At 40.1% G+C, this 18,239-nt stretch overlaps 1 protein-coding gene across 1 annotated transcript in view; it reads left to right on the top strand.

The window, feature by feature from the left end:
- The window catches only part of LOC126262610 (ADAMTS-like protein 4), a 775,764-nt gene extending 763,113 nt beyond the window's left edge, over positions 1 to 12,651 (top strand). Inside the window, exon 14 of the mRNA XM_049959365.1 lies at positions 10,536 to 12,651. Within this exon, the coding sequence (XP_049815322.1) occupies positions 10,536 to 10,648 (113 nt within the window). The 3' untranslated portion in view covers positions 10,649 to 12,651. The remainder of the gene's footprint in view (positions 1 to 10,535) is intronic.
- Positions 12,652 to 18,239: the final 5,588 nt, after the last annotated feature.

Raw genomic sequence — 18,239 nt, 5'->3', positions numbered from 1 at the left:
TGCCATTTCCACCTGGTGCCTCAGTTGGACCAGCGTTCGTGCTGGACGTGCAGACCGCGTGAGACGACGCTTCATCCAGTCCCAAACATGCTCAATGGGGGACAGATCCGGAGATCTTGCTGGCCAGGGTAGTTGACTTACACCTTCTAGAGCACGTTGGGTGGCACGGGATACATGCGGACGTACATTGTCCTGTTGGAACAGCAAGTTCCCTTGCCGGTCTAGGAATGGTAGAACGATGGGTTCGATGATGGTTTGGATGTACCGTGCACTATTCAGTGTCCCCTCGACGATCACCAGTGGTGTACGGCCAGTGTAGGAGATCGCTCCCCACACCATGATGCCGGGTGTTGGCCCTGTGTGCCTCGGTCGTATGCAGTCCTGATTGTGGCGCTCACCTGCACGGCGCCAAACACGCATAAGACCATCATTGGCACCAAGGCAGAAGCGACTCTCATCGCTGAAGACGACACGTCTCCATTCGTCCCTCCATTCACGCCTGTCGCGACACCACTGGAGGCGGGCTGCACGATGTTGGGGCGTGAGCGGAAGACGGCCTAACGGTGTGCGGGACCGTAGCCCAGCTTCATGGAGACGGTTGCGAATGGTCCTCGCCGATACCCCAGGAGCAACGGTGTCCCTAATTTGCTGGAAAGTGGCGGTGCGGTCCCCTACTGCACTGCGTAGGATCCTACGGTCTTGGCGTGCATCCGTGCGTCGCTGCGGTCCGGTCCCAGGTCGACGGGCACATGCACCTTCCGCCGACCACTGGCGACAACATCGATGTACTGTGGAGACCTCACGCCCCACGTGTTGAGCAATTCGGCGGTACGTCCAACCGGCCTCCCGCATGCCCACTATACGCCCTCGCTCAAAGTCCATCAACTGCACATACGGTTCACGTCCACGCTGTCGCGGCATGCTACCAGTGTTAAAGACTGCGATGGAGCTCCGTATGCCACGGCAAACTGGCTGACACTGACGGCGGCGGTGCACAAATGCTGCGCAGCTAGCGCCATTCGACGGCCAACACCGCGGTTCCTGGTGTGTCCGCTGTGCCGTGCGTGTGATCATTGCTTGTACAGCCCTCTCGCAGTGTCCGGAGCAAGTATGGTGGGTCTGACACACCGGTGTCAATGTGTTCTTTTTTCCATTTCCAGGAGTGTATTACACCAACAACCTGAAAACAGCTTTCGCATCCCGCAACTACCCTCCCAACCTGGTACAGAAGCAAATAATGAGAGCCACTTCCTCATCCCCTCAAACCCAGAACCTCTCACAGAAGAACCACAAAAGTGCCCCACTTGTTACAGGGTACTTTCCGGGACTGGATCAGACTCTGAATGTGGCTCTCCAGCAGGGATACGACTTCCTCAAATCCTGCCCTGAAATGAGATCCATCCTTCATGAAATCCTCCCCACTCCACCAAGAGTGTCTTTCAGCTGTCCACCTAACCTTCGTAACCTCTTAGTTCATCCCTATGAAATCCCCAAACCACCTTCCCTACCCTCTGGCTCCTACCCTTGTAACCGCCCCCGGTGTAAAACCTGTCCCATGCACCCTCCCACCACCACCTACTCCTGTCCTGTAATCCGGTAGGTGTACCCGATCAAAGGCAGAGCCACGTGTGAAAGCACCCACGTGATTAACCAACTGACCTGCCTACACTGTGAAGCTTTCTATGTGGGAATGACCAGCAACAAACTGTCCATTCGCATGAACGGACACAGGCAGACAGTGTTTGTTGGTAATGAGGATCACCCTGTGGCTAAACATGCCTTGGTGCACGGCCAGCACATCTTGGCACAGTGTTACACCGCCCGGGTTATCTGGATACTTCCCACTAACACCAACCTGTCAGAACTCCGGAGATGGGAACTTGCCCTTCAGTATATCCTCTCTTCTCGTTATCCGCCAGGTCTCAACCTCTGCTAATTTCAAGTTGCTGCCGCTTATACCTCACCTGTCTTTCAACAACATCTTTGCCTCTGTACTTCCGCCTCGACTGACATCTCTGCCCAAACTCTTTGCCTTTACAAATGTCTGCTTGTGTCTGTGTATGTGCGGATGGATATGTGTGTGTGTGCGAGTGTATACCTGTCCTTCCCCTAAGGTAAGTCTTTCCGCTCCCGGGATTGGAATGACTCCTTACCCTCTCCCTTAAAACCCACATCCTTTCGTCTTTCCCTCTCCTTCCCTCTTTCCTGATGAAGCAACCGTTGGTTGCAAAAGCTTGAATTTTGTGTGTATGTTTGTGTGTCTATCAACCTGCCAGCACTTTCGTTTGGTAAGTCACATCATCTTTGTTTTTTAAATATATTTTTCCCATGTGGAATGTTTCCCTCTATTATATTCTTACCAAATTATAATGTATATTTGACAGTTCATCAGATCCATACATCTACTGATGTTAACATAGATGTTTCAAATTGCCCTTGATAATGGTTATAAATCTATAATCGTGATTGTGTGAAATAAATGACTAAAAATATTTCAAAAAGTACATGGGTGTGGTTGCCCACAAAAGAAAAATCATTAACAGCATTATCCCAGTGTCCTAGCAATGAACTGAAGTTCACCATCTAATTTACCTATGACTGATCATCCCATTTCATATCCCCAAAGTTGGGGATATGAGCCACCCCTCCCAGGTATTTGTATGACTTGGTTGATAGAAATTATGACTCACTAATATGTTAATCATAGGATGCTACATTTCTGAGTATTGTGAAGAGTAACATTTTAAATTTATGTACATTTAAAGCATGTTTCCAATCATTACACCACTTTTGAGATCATGTTCTTGTGTAGATTTTCTTCACATAGCACTTCCTTCCACATGATTTCCTTGATCCATAGCTTTCAGGATGTTATGTGAGAATAGTGCAAATTGAGTGCCACATGATCTATAATTTTGAAATCGACACTGGTAGGCATGGAGGAGGTCATTCTATGTAAGATTCTTCATAATGGTTGAGCTCAGAATACATCCTAACATTTTACAACAAATAGATAACTTGTAGATGGATGTAACCTATGCTTTCTTTTTGTTCAGTTTGGTGTACATTATGTATGGCTAAAAATGGAGCCAACGCAGCTTCAAATTTTGTGCAGAACATCACCGAGATTCCATAGGGTTATAGAGGCTTTTTTAAAATTTTTAAAAAAACTATTTCAGATGTTTCTCAACACCACTGTTCATATCACTCATCTCTGCAGTGGTGTAAGAAGTAAACTGGGCCAGTGCTACCATATCTGCCTTAGTAAAGAAATATTTGAAAACGAAGTTCAGCTTTTGCTTTGCGACACTCAACTTCAGTTCCAGGATCATCCGTTGTTGTTGAACACTAACTTTTCTGCCACTGACAGATTTTACATATACTAGGCTGTTCAAAAAGTATCCGAGCTTATTTTTTATTGATAAAACCAATGAAGGTGTTGAGCCATGCATAATCTCTATGTTTGTAGGCATATGTAGTGCTCAAGCCTGACTTTTTTCATGAATGCAGAAACTGCAAGTCACTGGCTAGCTATTAATAAGTCAACACATGTTAGCAGTAGTCATCCGATTTTGTGTTGTGGGCAAAATGACAGAAAAATTGGAACAACATTATGACATCAAATTTTATTTTAAGCTTGGTGATTCTCAATTTGAAACAACCCAGAAGGTTTGACAAGTGTTTGGGGATGAAGCAGTGGGTACCACCAAGATGGCTGCTCCTCAGTGAAGAGTGGGGACGTTCAGTTAGGCCCTCAACAGCCACAAAAGAGATGACTTGGAGATACAGTATAGACAATTCATGATCACATGACTTGCAGACAAGGTTAAAATTAGTATTGAATCCATTCATTCAGTTTTAATGGAACATTTGAACCCTAGGAGAATCTGAGCAAAATTTGTGTGAAAGTTGCTAACAACTGAGCAAAGCCACTTCATTTGGAAATTGCATAGGACATGCTGGGTGATCACTGGTGATGAGCCGCGAGTTTGTGGGTATGACTCAGAAACAAAGTTTCACTCATCTCAGTGGAGGTATCCATCATCCCCAAGACCCAAAAAAGCAAGAAGTTCAACAACAATGTGAAAGTCATGCTGATCATCTTTTTTGACTCCAGTGGTGTGCTCCATCACAAGCACACACAAGAACATATTAATGTCAATAAGGAGTACTACCAAGAGGTTCTACATTGCTTTCATGAAGCAGTAATATGAAAACAGCCAGACTTCTTTGTACGCAGCAACTAGTTGGCACCTTCACCATAATAGCACACACATGCATCATTCGAAATTAATCGAGACTTTTTTGGCCAAACACAATATGGCTCTGGTTTTTCAGCCTCCAAATCCTCCGACCTAGCACTGAGCGACTTCTGGCTTTTACCTAAACTGAAAGAGGCTCTGAAAGGGACCATATTTCAGAACAGGGAAGACATTATGCAGAATTCGACATTATGCAGCATTTGACAGAACAGCTTTGCACCATACCAAAATAGGTTTCCGAGCAATACTTCCAACAGTGGCAACAGCATGGGTGAAATAAAAATATATTTGCAACTGAAAACTGAATTTTATTCTGAACTTAAAAATAAAAGCTGGATACTTTTTGAACAGCCCTCATATACTGGATTTTGTAAGAAATCTTTCTATAAGACTCTACTACGGAATTTATTGCAGGCTTCATGCATTGCCCTCTTAACAGCAAAATGCTTTTCATTCAGCATTATTTTCACTGTAGCCATATGCTTCAGTTTATACATATTGTGCAGTAATCACCAAGTTTATTTACAACAATTATTTACCATTGAGGGATCCTCCCACCCAATACTTGATTGTATTTGAGTCACAGTTCCTCTACATTTTCCTGCCCAGAGGTAAATATTTCAATTTCCTGTCTGAGGTATGACATGGGTGCATCTCTATTTGTATTACTGGACATCTCTATTTGTATTAGTGGACATTTAAGACTTTCTACTTGGTTTAGTTGTTCTCTTTTACTTTAATAATCAACTTCTGCAACTGATACCAAATTCAATGCAGAACTTCTCAAAGAGGTCAGGTCTATTCTTTGCAATTAGATGTAATATATTTTCATAATAAATGAGCTTCCAAACTAATTGTTCCAAGAAATTTTCAGAGAAAGCATTATGCATTAGTGAAGTCTCCTCCAGTGATGGCAGTAACATGGAGGAACATAATGTTTTAGAGAGCTGAGGGTTTCTCTGGAGCTTTTGGTTATGTCTGGGGGTGACTCTGGTGGATCTGAAATTCTTGTCCAGTACAATTAATACACCACCTTCATTTCCCATTAGACTGTCCTTCTGACATATATTTAGGTTTACTCCAAAAATCTTCCTGCTGTCAGTTTCAAGTTTAGGTAGCTTTCTGTACATGAGTTCTACTCCTTTTTAGCATTGCTTTAGACTGTGGGCTGTGTCGTGAATGCGTCAGCAGTTAATCACTACAACTACAGTTTAAGTGGCTCATAACTGGCGGGGGGGTTGGGTGGGGTGGGGGGGGGGGGGCATTTCAAGAGAATTCAAATAGCACACTCTGACAAGCAAGACATGGTCCAGATGATAGGTCTAAAACTGGTTCTTAGCAAATGGTTTGTCTTATACTTTCAAAGACATATGTCATACAGTCTTAAGCAAGAAAAAATGCCCCACTGGTACTAGCAGTAGACAGTATTGAATACTACTGTGTGGTGTATAGTAGGAAATCAAGCAAAAAGGGAAACAACACATGAGTATACTAATTAAGAAGCTCAATTAAGCATATTTTGCACTTACAAGTATCTCTCAAGTGGATGAGTAGTTCAGTGGAAAAGTGTACAGATCCCAGTCAGTTCTAGAATTTCTGCTCTCTCTTATAATATTTTTAGCTTCTTTTAGTGTTTCTTAATGCAAAAAAATGGTGACCTGTACTATTATTCAGTACCCACATTAAGCTATGGATCTCCATATAACTCCATATAACTGACTGAGTGAGTAAGTTCTAAGGTCAGAAGAACAGACGAAGGCAGTGGTACACCACTTCCAATAGAACACTCCCTAGTAAAGCAGTATGGTATTCAAACCAGCCCTCGGATGATGATGGCTTTATCCTTCTCCCTGTTTTTAGGTATCTCTCACTGTGAATGTAGGCTTTCCTGGTGTATACTGCTGATGAAATCTTCTCGGGCTTCCATTCAGGTAGATGATGAGAATGACACTCATCAAAACATTGGATTTTCAATGCAGCTACCCAGATGGAAGGCCAAGAAGATTTCATCATCTCTCATTGTATTAATTAGAAGACATGTACAAATTAATGGTTTTTGTTTTTAATACTTTCTCCTTAACTGTAAGATTCACAGTCATAAACAAGGCTAAAAATGTTGCTACACTTTCTCAGATGTCTACAATGTACCAGCAATGCCACATAATGAGTGAGGGGTTGTATTGGATGGAGTTGGTTAAAGGTGGTTAGGAGGGAGAAGGGAGGGTGTGATGTGCAGAAGGATGCTGAAGTCTGTGAGGGGACAGGATAGGGATGAGGCACCAGTGAACTCATAATGGTATGGGCAGGGGAATCTGCATGTGGGATACAGTGAAATGGAGTAGTGGACTAGCAGAGGGATATACAGCAGAAGAAGAGGGAGACTGTAGAGAGGAGAGAGAAAAAGAGAGAGAGAGAGACAGTAGAATGAGTGTAGTGTGGGACATGGGTACAGTGGCGAAGGTGAAGCTGATGTTTAGGGCTGGAAGGGTGTGGGTCCAGATGGTACAGATTGTGAAGTAACCATGGTAGTAGTAGAGAATGTTGTACTCAGCAGCGTGTTAAGTCACTACGTGGTTAACTCTACTGTCATGGTGATCATTCATTTTAGTGTAGTCCAGCTTGGTATCACTCTTACATAAATGACTGTGCAGAGATTAACTGCTTACACAGATGGCCATCTCATTGATAGTGTAGGATATGCTCCTGACACGGCTGCAATATGATGTGCTTGGTAGTTGCATAGGGAAGCTCTTGCTCCTGTATTTTCAAAACGGATATGACCTTTATGGCACTTATCTGAGTGTTGGTGTGGCATAAGAATGGAGCAAGATATTTGTAGATTGATTGAGTGACAGAAGATCATGTTGGGAGAGGTAACAAGGATTGTGGGTAGAATGTTCTTCATCTCTGGGCATGTAAGAAGGTGATCCTCATGAGCAGTCACATTTCTTTCCTTCCTTCTTGATGCCTCCGCTCCCAGTCATAAGCCATCCACCCATCCCCCCTTACCTTCTTTCTTCTCTCAGCAATTCCACCCGAAACAATCCATCTCTTTAGTCAAGTGCATTTATTTGTGTTTTAGCACACTTTAAGTTTTAGCTTTGCTGTCTGTCAGGCATTCAGTGTTATTGAATGGTCAATGGTTTTAGTGGAAGCATTATTCATCCCCTTTCTGAGCTAAATCCAGTTTCAGTGAAAGTAATCGATATATATACGAGGCCTGTTCAGAAAGTAAGCTCCGATTGATTGCCAAATTGAAACCACAGTGAACATCAGAAATGTTTTACTTGTAACAATTAGCTACACCTTTCAGCTACTTCTCTACGTAGTCGCCGTTCTGACTTAGACTTTTGTCATAGCGTTGTACCAACTTTTCAATAGCCTCATCATAGAAGGCAGCCGCCAGTGCTTTCCGCCAATTCTCCACGCTGGCCTACACCTTGTTGTGTGTCAAAATGTTGTCTTCAAAGACAGCGGTTCATGTGACCAGAGATGAAACCCAGGGGGAGACAATTGCGGACTGTATTGTGGGTAATCTCACATTTCCATTTGAAAACGATGCAGGAGCATCTTCATTGCCCCTGCATAATGCGGGTGAGAATTGTCTTGAAGAAGAAACAGCACGACAGTTATGTAATGTTAGCTGCATAGCTTCAGGCGAAATTTCTCACCAGGCCCTCGTACTTGGCGGCAGACACTATTTTCTAGACATCTTTACGCACTCACTGCGAGCTCAGAAATGAGAAGAGCGACGTGATGCTAACTGGGGTTATACTAGAGACACCACCCAACACATCTGTGCAAAGCTTTATCGGATTTTCATAGTCGTTTCCATTTCGCGACCGATCGGAGCTTACTTTCTGAACGCCCCTCGTATTTTCTCTTCTAGTAGTGTAGTTATGGTATTGTTACTTCTTCTGAACTGTAATGAATTATTTACAACCAATATTAGAACAAATACACACTGTGATGATACTCAATGGCATACCCAGAAAGAGACACTGCTGTTGCACACCACTTTAGAAAAAATGGCCCCAAGAGGAAAGACACATTAATTCAGTATCAGTTTGAAGCAAGCCAGAACATGTAATTGGTATTGATTAGTAGCAAGTGTATCCACAGCCATTTGTTCTGATATTTCAAATCTCTTTCACTGATCACTGCTATTGTCCTTGCAACTGGAAATTCCATATAGTTCTATGTTTTAAAAGCTGCCAGTCATACCTTCAACTTGCAGTGGTTTTTCTCATGTTACTAGCAAATGTCAAAATTGATAAAATAGAGTATAGAAATTATTCTCAAGTATCCGAATGTTATCTGTATCACAGCAAAATAATATATTCAAAACTCTCTAACTTAAGTGCATTGCTGTAGATTTTATGTAACCAGATGAAATGCAGTAGTTAGGAACTCTGATTAACTTGCCAGTTAACCTGTTCTGCTAATTAGTTACACTCCAATCAAAATGACTGCCTCTTCTCTTGCTCTGGTCATTCTCTGATTGCTTGTTGATGCCAGTGGTAGTTCCAGCAATAACTAGAGGGAGAACACTACTTGAAAGTCCAACTTACTTAACAACTAACTGGATCTGCTCACCAGCTCTACAGATGTACAACTGAACTACCTCTGCCTCACAGTGTGTACAGCCAGAACATTATGACCACTGACCTACAGTCGATATAAACCCAACAAGGCAATAGCAGTTTCAGTTGGCAAGGAATGACTGCTAGTCAGGAGTGCACAGGTTGCACGTAATATCAGTGAGTATCCTGTCCATGTTTAGAATGGGGAAGGCATGCGACCTATCTTAGTTTGACTGCAGATTGTAATGACCCAGAGCCTCAGCACAAGCATTACAGAAACTGCACAACTTGTTGGTTGTTCGAGGAGTTCTGTATTGAGTACCGTCAACAAGTCGAAAAACCAAGGTCAAATCACACCCAGATATTTGGGGTTGGGCAGCCACCCCTCATGACAGATGTCAGATGTCATTTGGGCAAACTGTTAACACAGAACAGGCAATAAACTGTGGGAGAAGTATCATCAGACATGCATCTGAACACACAGTGCACCAAACACTCCTAACGGTGGGCTTTCGCAGCTGACAATCTGTGGGTGTGTCATTGTTAACACCATGACATCGGCAACTACAACTGAAATGGGAACATGACCATTGGCACTTCACATTGGTGCAGTGGCAGAGCTTTAGATGGTCTGATGAATCCTGATACCTTCTTCATCATGCCGACGGGAGGGTGCGGATCCATTGTCTTCCAGGGTAACATCTCCTTGACACCTGTACTGTAGGATGGAGACAAGCTGGTGCCAGCTCCACTATGTTCTGGGAAACATTTGTAGCGTGTTCAGTGCACTATGAAGGCCAAGGAGTATAGTACACTGGTTGCAGACCATGTATGTGCCTTCATGACAGTCATTTTTCCCAATGGCAGTGGCAGTTTTCAGCACAATAATGTGCCATGTCACAAGGGCAGGAGTATGTTGTAATGATTTGAGGAACACAGTGGTGAGTTCCAATTAATGTGCTGGCAATCCAACTCACCCAATTGAACACATCTGGGATGTGAGTGACCTACCAAGGCCTCGTTGCTTCAATGCCATGATGCATTGTCATTGTTATCCGTGTCAAAGATGGACACACCAGCTATTAGCTAAGTGTCATAATGTTCTGGCTGATCATTGTAAACGGATAACAACATACAAATGACTAAAAACATGAAGAAGTCTCTATAATGTGTTGGTTTATTGATTGCACACAATACTGTCATTATTCTTTCATTACAGTATAAATGCTTTATTCTTTATTTGTAGCGTTGGACCAGAAAGTCATTTAGGTATCTGTGAGTGAAATCTTGCAAAATTATCTGTGTCTGAGCTTCATCAAAGTGGATACTTATACAAAGAAAACTTGAGTCTCAAATGTTATCATCTGTCTGTACATTTGAGTCCATGTTAATTTGTTATCCACTAGGACACCAAGGGATTTACATGATTTTAATTTATATTTTCTGATTAGTAATCACTATTTCCTTTATCTTTAAGTCATTATTTGTATCAAATACCACACTGTGGGTTTCTGAGTAATTAAGCTTTCAATTATTTAGTCACTGGAAATCATTTCAGTTCTCATTTGATTTTTTACAGCAGCTATTGGTTTGTTCATGAGCAAAATTTATTTATGTTAGTAATTTTGACAGTTCATGTGAAAAATTTTTCATTGTGGGCATTACTGTATGGAATTCATTTTTGTTACAGGGAACGACTGTGTAGACAAATTTCCAAACTGCCACCTCGTTGTACAAGCTCGACTCTGCAAGTATAAGTATTATCATAACAACTGCTGCCATTCCTGCCGAAAGAAATTCTAAATGCATGCAGTGAATATTAGCTTGACAGGGATGCTGTCAATACCATACTGTTACTCCTCTACCTGGTTACTAATTAAGAGGTTTTTAATGTATGGGCCAATGTGTTTTGTCACAAATAATGATATGCTTGAATCATTATAATACAGAGCACATGATTTTGATGTTCTAATTGACTGTTACTCAGACTGATTTTAGGCATATTGAGGTGTCCCTTGCATTGTGGCACATAATTGATGACTAAATGTGAATTTATGTTAGGCATTTGATATGCAATGCATGTGATTCATCCTGCAGCTTTTCAAAATGTGTTCAAAGAAAATCAGTCATTATTCATGCATGCATGACTTATGTATTTTAAGAATGCTTGTGCACTCTTTCTTTGGGAATACTGCTGCAGTTATCACTTTTATTAAGTGCTGCATTTACACATATTAGTGGCAGTTACAGTGCACCAAATACAGTTTAGTAATGCCAGACTGTAATAAACCTTATAATCACTCAGAGAAAGGTATATTTGTGGTGTAAGACTTACATTTCCAGCAGAAGTTTTGTGATAGTTATTAGTGCCAGCACAAGTTACTTCTGTTACAGGATAGAAGGAGATTATGTTGTACCAAAATCACTTGTGTTCAGTCTATTTGCAACTATGATTAAATCATAGAAACAGACTTCTTACTGTAGATAATGATATCTGTCTTGTGGTTATAAAACAATTATTTTTCACTGTACTGTAGCATTTAATGTAATGCTCTTTGCTCTTATGAGATCAAAATATTGAAATTAGACGGTAGCTTCATGTCGTTGGAAGTGCTAATCTGTATATCTGTAAAACTGTTCTTGCCTGCTGAATTGATGTTCAAGATAACGAAAATACAACTGGTTGCCAAGAAAGTCCAGAGAACCATTCTGCAGCACAATGGTGAATTACAATAGAAAAATATATATTCGACATTCTCCTGCAGATACCCTGCAGTCATTTTGTTTACAGTTTTGGCATTGTGTGGCCAGAAAATGGTGCATACTTAAAATTTTATACGTGTGTTAATTAAATTGAGAACAATATTACACAAACCTGCCGAGTGTATGTGGTACAGCAGTGCTGGCTGTGAACCCATTTTGTGAAAGCAGCAGTAAAATAATTTTGGAAAAATTGTGGCTTTTATTCAGTCTTTTGTTTATATAATTCAATATAATGTGCCCAAATTAACTTTTAAATTGGTAACAACAAGAAAATTCTGTATTTTTCTATTGTCTATTGAAAGTGAAGTTACTGTAGTGTACTGAGGCTGACTTGTAATTTCATCTGTCCTAACAGTAAATCAGCAGATGCAGGGCATTTATTTACACATTTTAATGATATTTTTCATTTGTAAGATCTGAATTTTCTGTGTGCTTTAAGATAGTTGTAGATACTGTAATGATGTTCAGTGTAAAGGTGAAATCTGTTATTCATCTTAAGGACTGATGATATAATGTTGCAAGTTTATGCAGAGTGAGGAAATATTCTAGGATATCATTGTATTGAAAGCTCTGAAAATTGTCCATCTAAGACATATGGATCATTAATGTTGAAGTGACTTTTTTTAAGAAAAATAGAAACACAAACTTAATGAACTTTGGGTTTACCTGTCTGTAGACATATCATGAAACATAATATCAGTGTTTGTTAATCAAAATCAAAACTTATTTTATCAATTTAAGAAGAGCTGTTGGTGACAGTTTAACAGTTATTAAACATTTCATTGAGGATTATTTGCTAGACTGATAGGACACCAAAGCAAAGAACAGTGATCATCTTGTAACTGACCTGTGAAGAATTTTCAGCGTTGTCCTTTCTGTACATGTGTAAATATTAAGTTATGTAATTATATGAAATTGTGTTGCAGAAATGTTCTTCGAGTATGTTGATCCAAGTATTTCATTTTGTATTATTTTACAGCTTTATGTAGTATTGTGCCAATTATTATTTCTGTGAAAATAAATTTAACAGTAGTTATAAGATACTTGTGATTTTGTTCAGTGGAGAAGTTTTGTCAGTTGAACATTGGCTGTGAAAGTGCTGAAGTTAATGTAAACCATTATAAATATGTGCTAATTTATTGTTGTGGAGTAATGTTGGCACAACCACAAAGAATAATGTTATTCTTCAGTTGCTGTGTCTTTTGTGCTACTTCAGTGTTATTCTTCTAACATCAGCATTTATGAAATATTTGTGATGCATGAAGCCACATTAAATAACAAATAGCTATTAAAAATAAAGTTCTGTGCAGAACAAGGATGAAATTACATCTAAACAACACAAACACATAACTTTGACAGTACTAAATGTCAACTGAGTATTGTGTAAACAGTGGAGCCACTATCCCCTGCAACATGCACAAGAGGTATTGAAGATACAGAACTCATCACTCCTCCTTCTTTTATGATGTTATCCATTGAAATATTAAATCAAGAAATATGATTCTAGTGTGTATGTAATTACATACATAAATGTATAATACTGCTGCCCTCGCAGCCAGACTTTTTCTCATTTTTAAGTCACTGACTCATAACTATTGGATTAATTTGGTGAGTTCTACTGTCTATTGTAGATCAGCTTCTACAGCAAAACAGGATTTATGGAACACCAACTAAGCACACACAAATCACAGAAAATAACAGCTTCTGTAACTCCTTGAACGAGACAGAAACTAAAGCTTCTAGAAGTAAATATCTGTTGGCAATGAAAATTCTCTGGAGATTTACAGAACAGCTCAAATGTTAGTGATGGAGAACACAAACTTTGCCAGTCTGGGAAGTACTCAAAAACAAACCACTCTCTCAGTACATATACTCACCTTTCATGCTCTCATGGAAAGCACAACATGAAGTCCAACTGAGCATCCAAAAAGTAACCAAATATCACAAGCTTATCTTTAATGAGTCCACTGGAGGGCATGTACTGCATAACAGCCAAGAAAAGTGAGACTGAGACAGTGAGCAGAGGTCTCTAAATCTGTTGCTGTTGTTTAGCCATGTGACATGACAATGTGTCACTTCATGCTGTTCTTATTGACCTCACCAGACATCCACATAATTATATTGATTGATCCATCTGTATGTCTGACAGGATTACAAGAAGTTCACAGACATTTTGACAGCTTTTGGTACCTCTTAATTGATTAAAGAGAAAACAGTATTATACATCAGGAATGGCAAAAGTCTGCTCTAATTATAGATGTTCAACAGTAAAGGCTTCGGCTGATATTTGGGAATATGAATGGACTAGGACAGTTACACATATTAATACTACACTTCAGATATCTAAGTTCAGTAAATGTTTTAGAACTCTCATTTTACTGAGGCTACCCCTGAACTGACCGACATAATCCTTGTCACATCACCGTACGAAAAACAGTATTAATTGTAAGGAGGAGTTGAATCAAGGCAAGAAGATAGATCCACAATCTAATAGGATACAAAAAATTTAGATTTATCGTTACTCTCGTTCATGAATTGCCATGAATATATTATTATTTTGTTTATTAATTTCTGAATTTCTCAAATTTATTTATCATTGAGTAAATAAAATTCAAGAAATTAGATGGAAGACAAAACATATTAGTTACAGGATGAATATCAACAAAGACCCACTTGTGTAATGTCATCAAACTTGCCATATCTCATCTTAAGTTTTGCAGAGTGGCTCTAATGCTGTAAGACATATGGAAATCATTTTGTGAAGATGAAAATGTAAGTATGCTGTAATACTAACTGCCTAATAAAGGCCTTCAGCTTTATAGATCTTATGTAAGTCATACACCAGTTCAGTGTTGACTTTTGACAGTGTTCACTGGAGGAATATGCCTTTGCTGTCAGCTTCTGTTGTTCATATCAGCATGAAACTGCTTGAGCAGGTTGCTGTTGAAAACTGTAATGGGTGAGGTGCACTTCCATGAATGATGATTCCTACGTTGAACTTGAGGATTGTTTTATCCACAGCACAAGCTTACAGTAAAGCGTAGTCCAGGCTAACACCTGAAAGATCTGTCTTGATATGTTCCTGGCAGACTGAATATATCATAATGTTTCAGAAGTGCATCCAGGATATTATTAACTCTTGTACTGATATTTTAGCTGACAACCTTTTAGCCATTCTTGAGATGAGGTGCTGGCAAGATTTTTAAAACACTTTGCATTGTGGAGTAAAAATGCATGCATCAAGTTATCTTTGATGCATGATCATTTACTGAGGTGCTTTAAAAACCTTGCAAGCAACTCACCTTGAGAAAGGCTGAAAAGTTGTCAGCCAAAATATTGGTACAAGAGTTAACATTATTCAGAATGCACTTCTGAAAAATGATGGAATATAACTGAAAGATCATCTGTGATGACATATGAATAAGAAAAACGTATCCCAGGTGGCTGTTGAAGCAATGTTCATAGGGTCAGGCAGTGTGATGCACCACATACTACTCAGAACCATAGGTGGTGTCCAGTGGTGGCACCTGTAATAATTAGTGTATTGACAGGTGGTTTGTAAATAGTATTGTGTCCTCAATGTACGACATCCTTGCGATATTTGTAAAAAAAATCACAAAGGAAGAGATGCCTGCTGGTCAAGGGTAGGCAAACCCGCAGATCAAGATAGCGTGCAGGAGGAGTAATGTAGTCAGCATATGGCCAATGTACAGCAATTGTTAATGATTGCTAGTGTCTTGGGAGAGCTTTCAGTAATCATCGTCATCTTGAGTGGTTTTACAAATTGCTAAAGAAAGGTTTGTGCACTGTTTGTGACTAGAATAGTTTGTGTTTTTCATCAAAAACTTCTTTGTCAGTACTGTTTGACCAAAGGAAACCATTACATACAGCCACTGTATTCTCAGCTCAATTCAACAGAGTACACAGTGTCTCCAATTAGACAAGGAAAATTTGGCTTGCAGAAACTATTTGTTGTAGCAACATGACTAAAAGGGTCATTTCAGGCATATGCTTTGCATGTACTGACACTACTGTGAGTAAGGTTGTCAGTAGGGTTAAGTTATCAGCTGAATTTGAACACTACATAACATCATCCAAACATTCAATCACTATCAAAAGACACAAAACATTGGAATTTACCTTATAATGATCTGTCATAATGAAAAAATCAGCTGTTGACCACTATCTCCAAACTCTGGCTTAGAGATATCATGAGGAGAATGTAAAAGAACTGTTGGAAGAATTGGGAAGGTTGAGCCAGCCGAGAAAAGCCACAAAAACCTCCACACAATCTCTTTGGCCATACATTATGAACAACAGTAAAAATCTTCCAGCACTGGTGCATGAGTAAAGTGCCCATAGGATAGCCTGGGATGAGATATGAATCAATGGAATTTAGGTCTCTTCACCAACTAGTGCAAGATTTGTCTGATACCTGATCATCATCATCAGACTGATGAGTGTAGAGATGATAACACCAGTGGATATGTCTAACATGCAGTCCATCAGATTCATCAAGGGTGTGGGTCAGTCATCATGACTGATTTGGGTTAGGATCATGGGCGGGTGTTGGACTCCTCACTTTGCTATTAAGGGTGGATTGAATGAAGGCTTCACAATATTGGGAAAGGGCAGTTCAACCTACTGTCCACCCCTACAGTCAGCATTTTTATTTTCTTTCAGGATGATAGTGCAGAGCACACCTTGCTGATCTTGTGAATATCTTCCTCTATGAGGTAGGAATAAACCGAATAAAATAGCCAGCAGTTTCTGTTGACATGAACTGAAGTGAGTATACTTGGGACCAGTTGCAGGAGCCTCCTCAGTCAATGGGTGACCTCACTGAAACTGCTGCCCAAGAGTGGGGCAGATGTGACTTGCAATGTCTTGACATTCTTGTGGAAAATGTGATAAGGAAGATTCAAACATGGTACAATGCTTGGCATGAAGCAACACAATATTGAAAGTTTTCCAGAAGCTAATTTTTATTTCACAGATATGCTAACACCTGTACATTCACCAAGACTACTTTTATTTTAGTTACTGTGTTATATATAGTTCACAGTGTAGTTGCTTCCTATTTTCAAGAGGCTTATTTTCTATTCCCTTCCCTCTTGAGTCAAAGCCTATACAAGTTCTCAGACAAGCAGGGATTTTTTTTATTACTTTGCTACAATGTTGTAGGATAAGTATGAAATTATTCTGAAAACGTATAATGCATAGCCAGTCTTGGTGAGCATACATTATCTATCAAAGCTGTGACAATACATTTAGCACATGAGTGGATTATGTTTGACCTAGTTGTTTGGAGAATTAGCTCTAAGCAGCAGGTCCTGTTTCTATCCATTTGTCACTGACTTACGTAATAGTAGACCCAGATAGTATTGCTATATGCATGTGTTCCAGTGATTTATCAAGCAATTAACACATTTTCAGCTGCACAGAAAATGCTTTTGAGGTCACAGGCACTATGTTGCTCTCCTACCTATAATTCATAACAGAATTTTATATTCTGGTGCAAAATTATATTGCAGTTTACAGACATCAGGGAGGAAATTGAAAATCCATAGATATTCAAAACAAAGCAAACGAATACCTCAGCCACTTTTTATACATTTTTTCAGAATATTGGAACTCAGGGATGTAAATTCTGCATGTTGTAACTCTCCCGATGTTAGTATTGAACAGATTCAGATTTTGCCAGTATGTAGGCAGCAGATCTATATTAATTTACATAACAGATATGGATAGGTTGAAGTTACATATAGTGGGGATAAGTGAAATTTTGTGGCAGCAGGAACAGGACTACTGGTGAGGTGAGTACAGGGTTATAAAAACAAAACGAAATGCGCATGATGGAGGACAAGAGTTAAAAATGAATAAGAAAATAGAAATGTAGGTAAGCTACTATAAATAATGTAGTAAACACATAATAGTAGCCAAGACTGACACAAAACCAACGCCCATCACAGCTTACAAAGTTATATGCCAACATATCTACCGAGTGATCAAAAAGCCAGTATAAATTTGAAAACTGAATAAATGATGGAAAAATGTAGATAGAGAGGTACAAATTGACACACATGCTTGGAATGAGATGGGGTTTTATTAGAACCAAAAATAAAAATACAAAAGTTCAAAATATGACCGACAGATGGCGCTTCATCTGATCACAATAGCAATAATTAGCATAACAAAGTAAGACAAAGCAAAGGTGATGTTCTTTACAGGAAATGCTCAATATGTCCACCATCATTCCTCAACAGTAGCTGTAGTCGAGGAATAATGTTGTGAACAGCACTGTAAAGCATGTCCGGAGTTATGGTGAGGCATTGGCGTCGGATGTTGTCTTTCAGCATCCCTAGAGATGTCAGTCGATCACGATACACTTGCGACTTCAGGTAGCCCCAAAGCCAATTATCACACGGACTGGGGTCCTGGGAGGCCAAGCATGACGAAGGTGGCGGCTGAACACAGGATCATCACCAAACGACACGCGCAAGAGATCTTTCACGCGTCTAGCAATATGGGGTGGAGCGCCAGCCTGCATAAACATCGTACGTTCCAGCAGGTGTTTATGAGCCAGGCTGGGGATGATGCGATTCTGTAACATATCGGCGTACCTCTCACC

Source organism: Schistocerca nitens, chromosome 6 (genome assembly GCF_023898315.1).
Source record: "Schistocerca nitens isolate TAMUIC-IGC-003100 chromosome 6, iqSchNite1.1, whole genome shotgun sequence".
Lineage (NCBI taxonomy): Eukaryota > Metazoa > Arthropoda > Insecta > Orthoptera > Acrididae > Schistocerca > Schistocerca nitens.
Note: the sequence above shows the minus strand (reverse complement) of the source record. Positions and strands in the feature narration are given on the sequence as shown.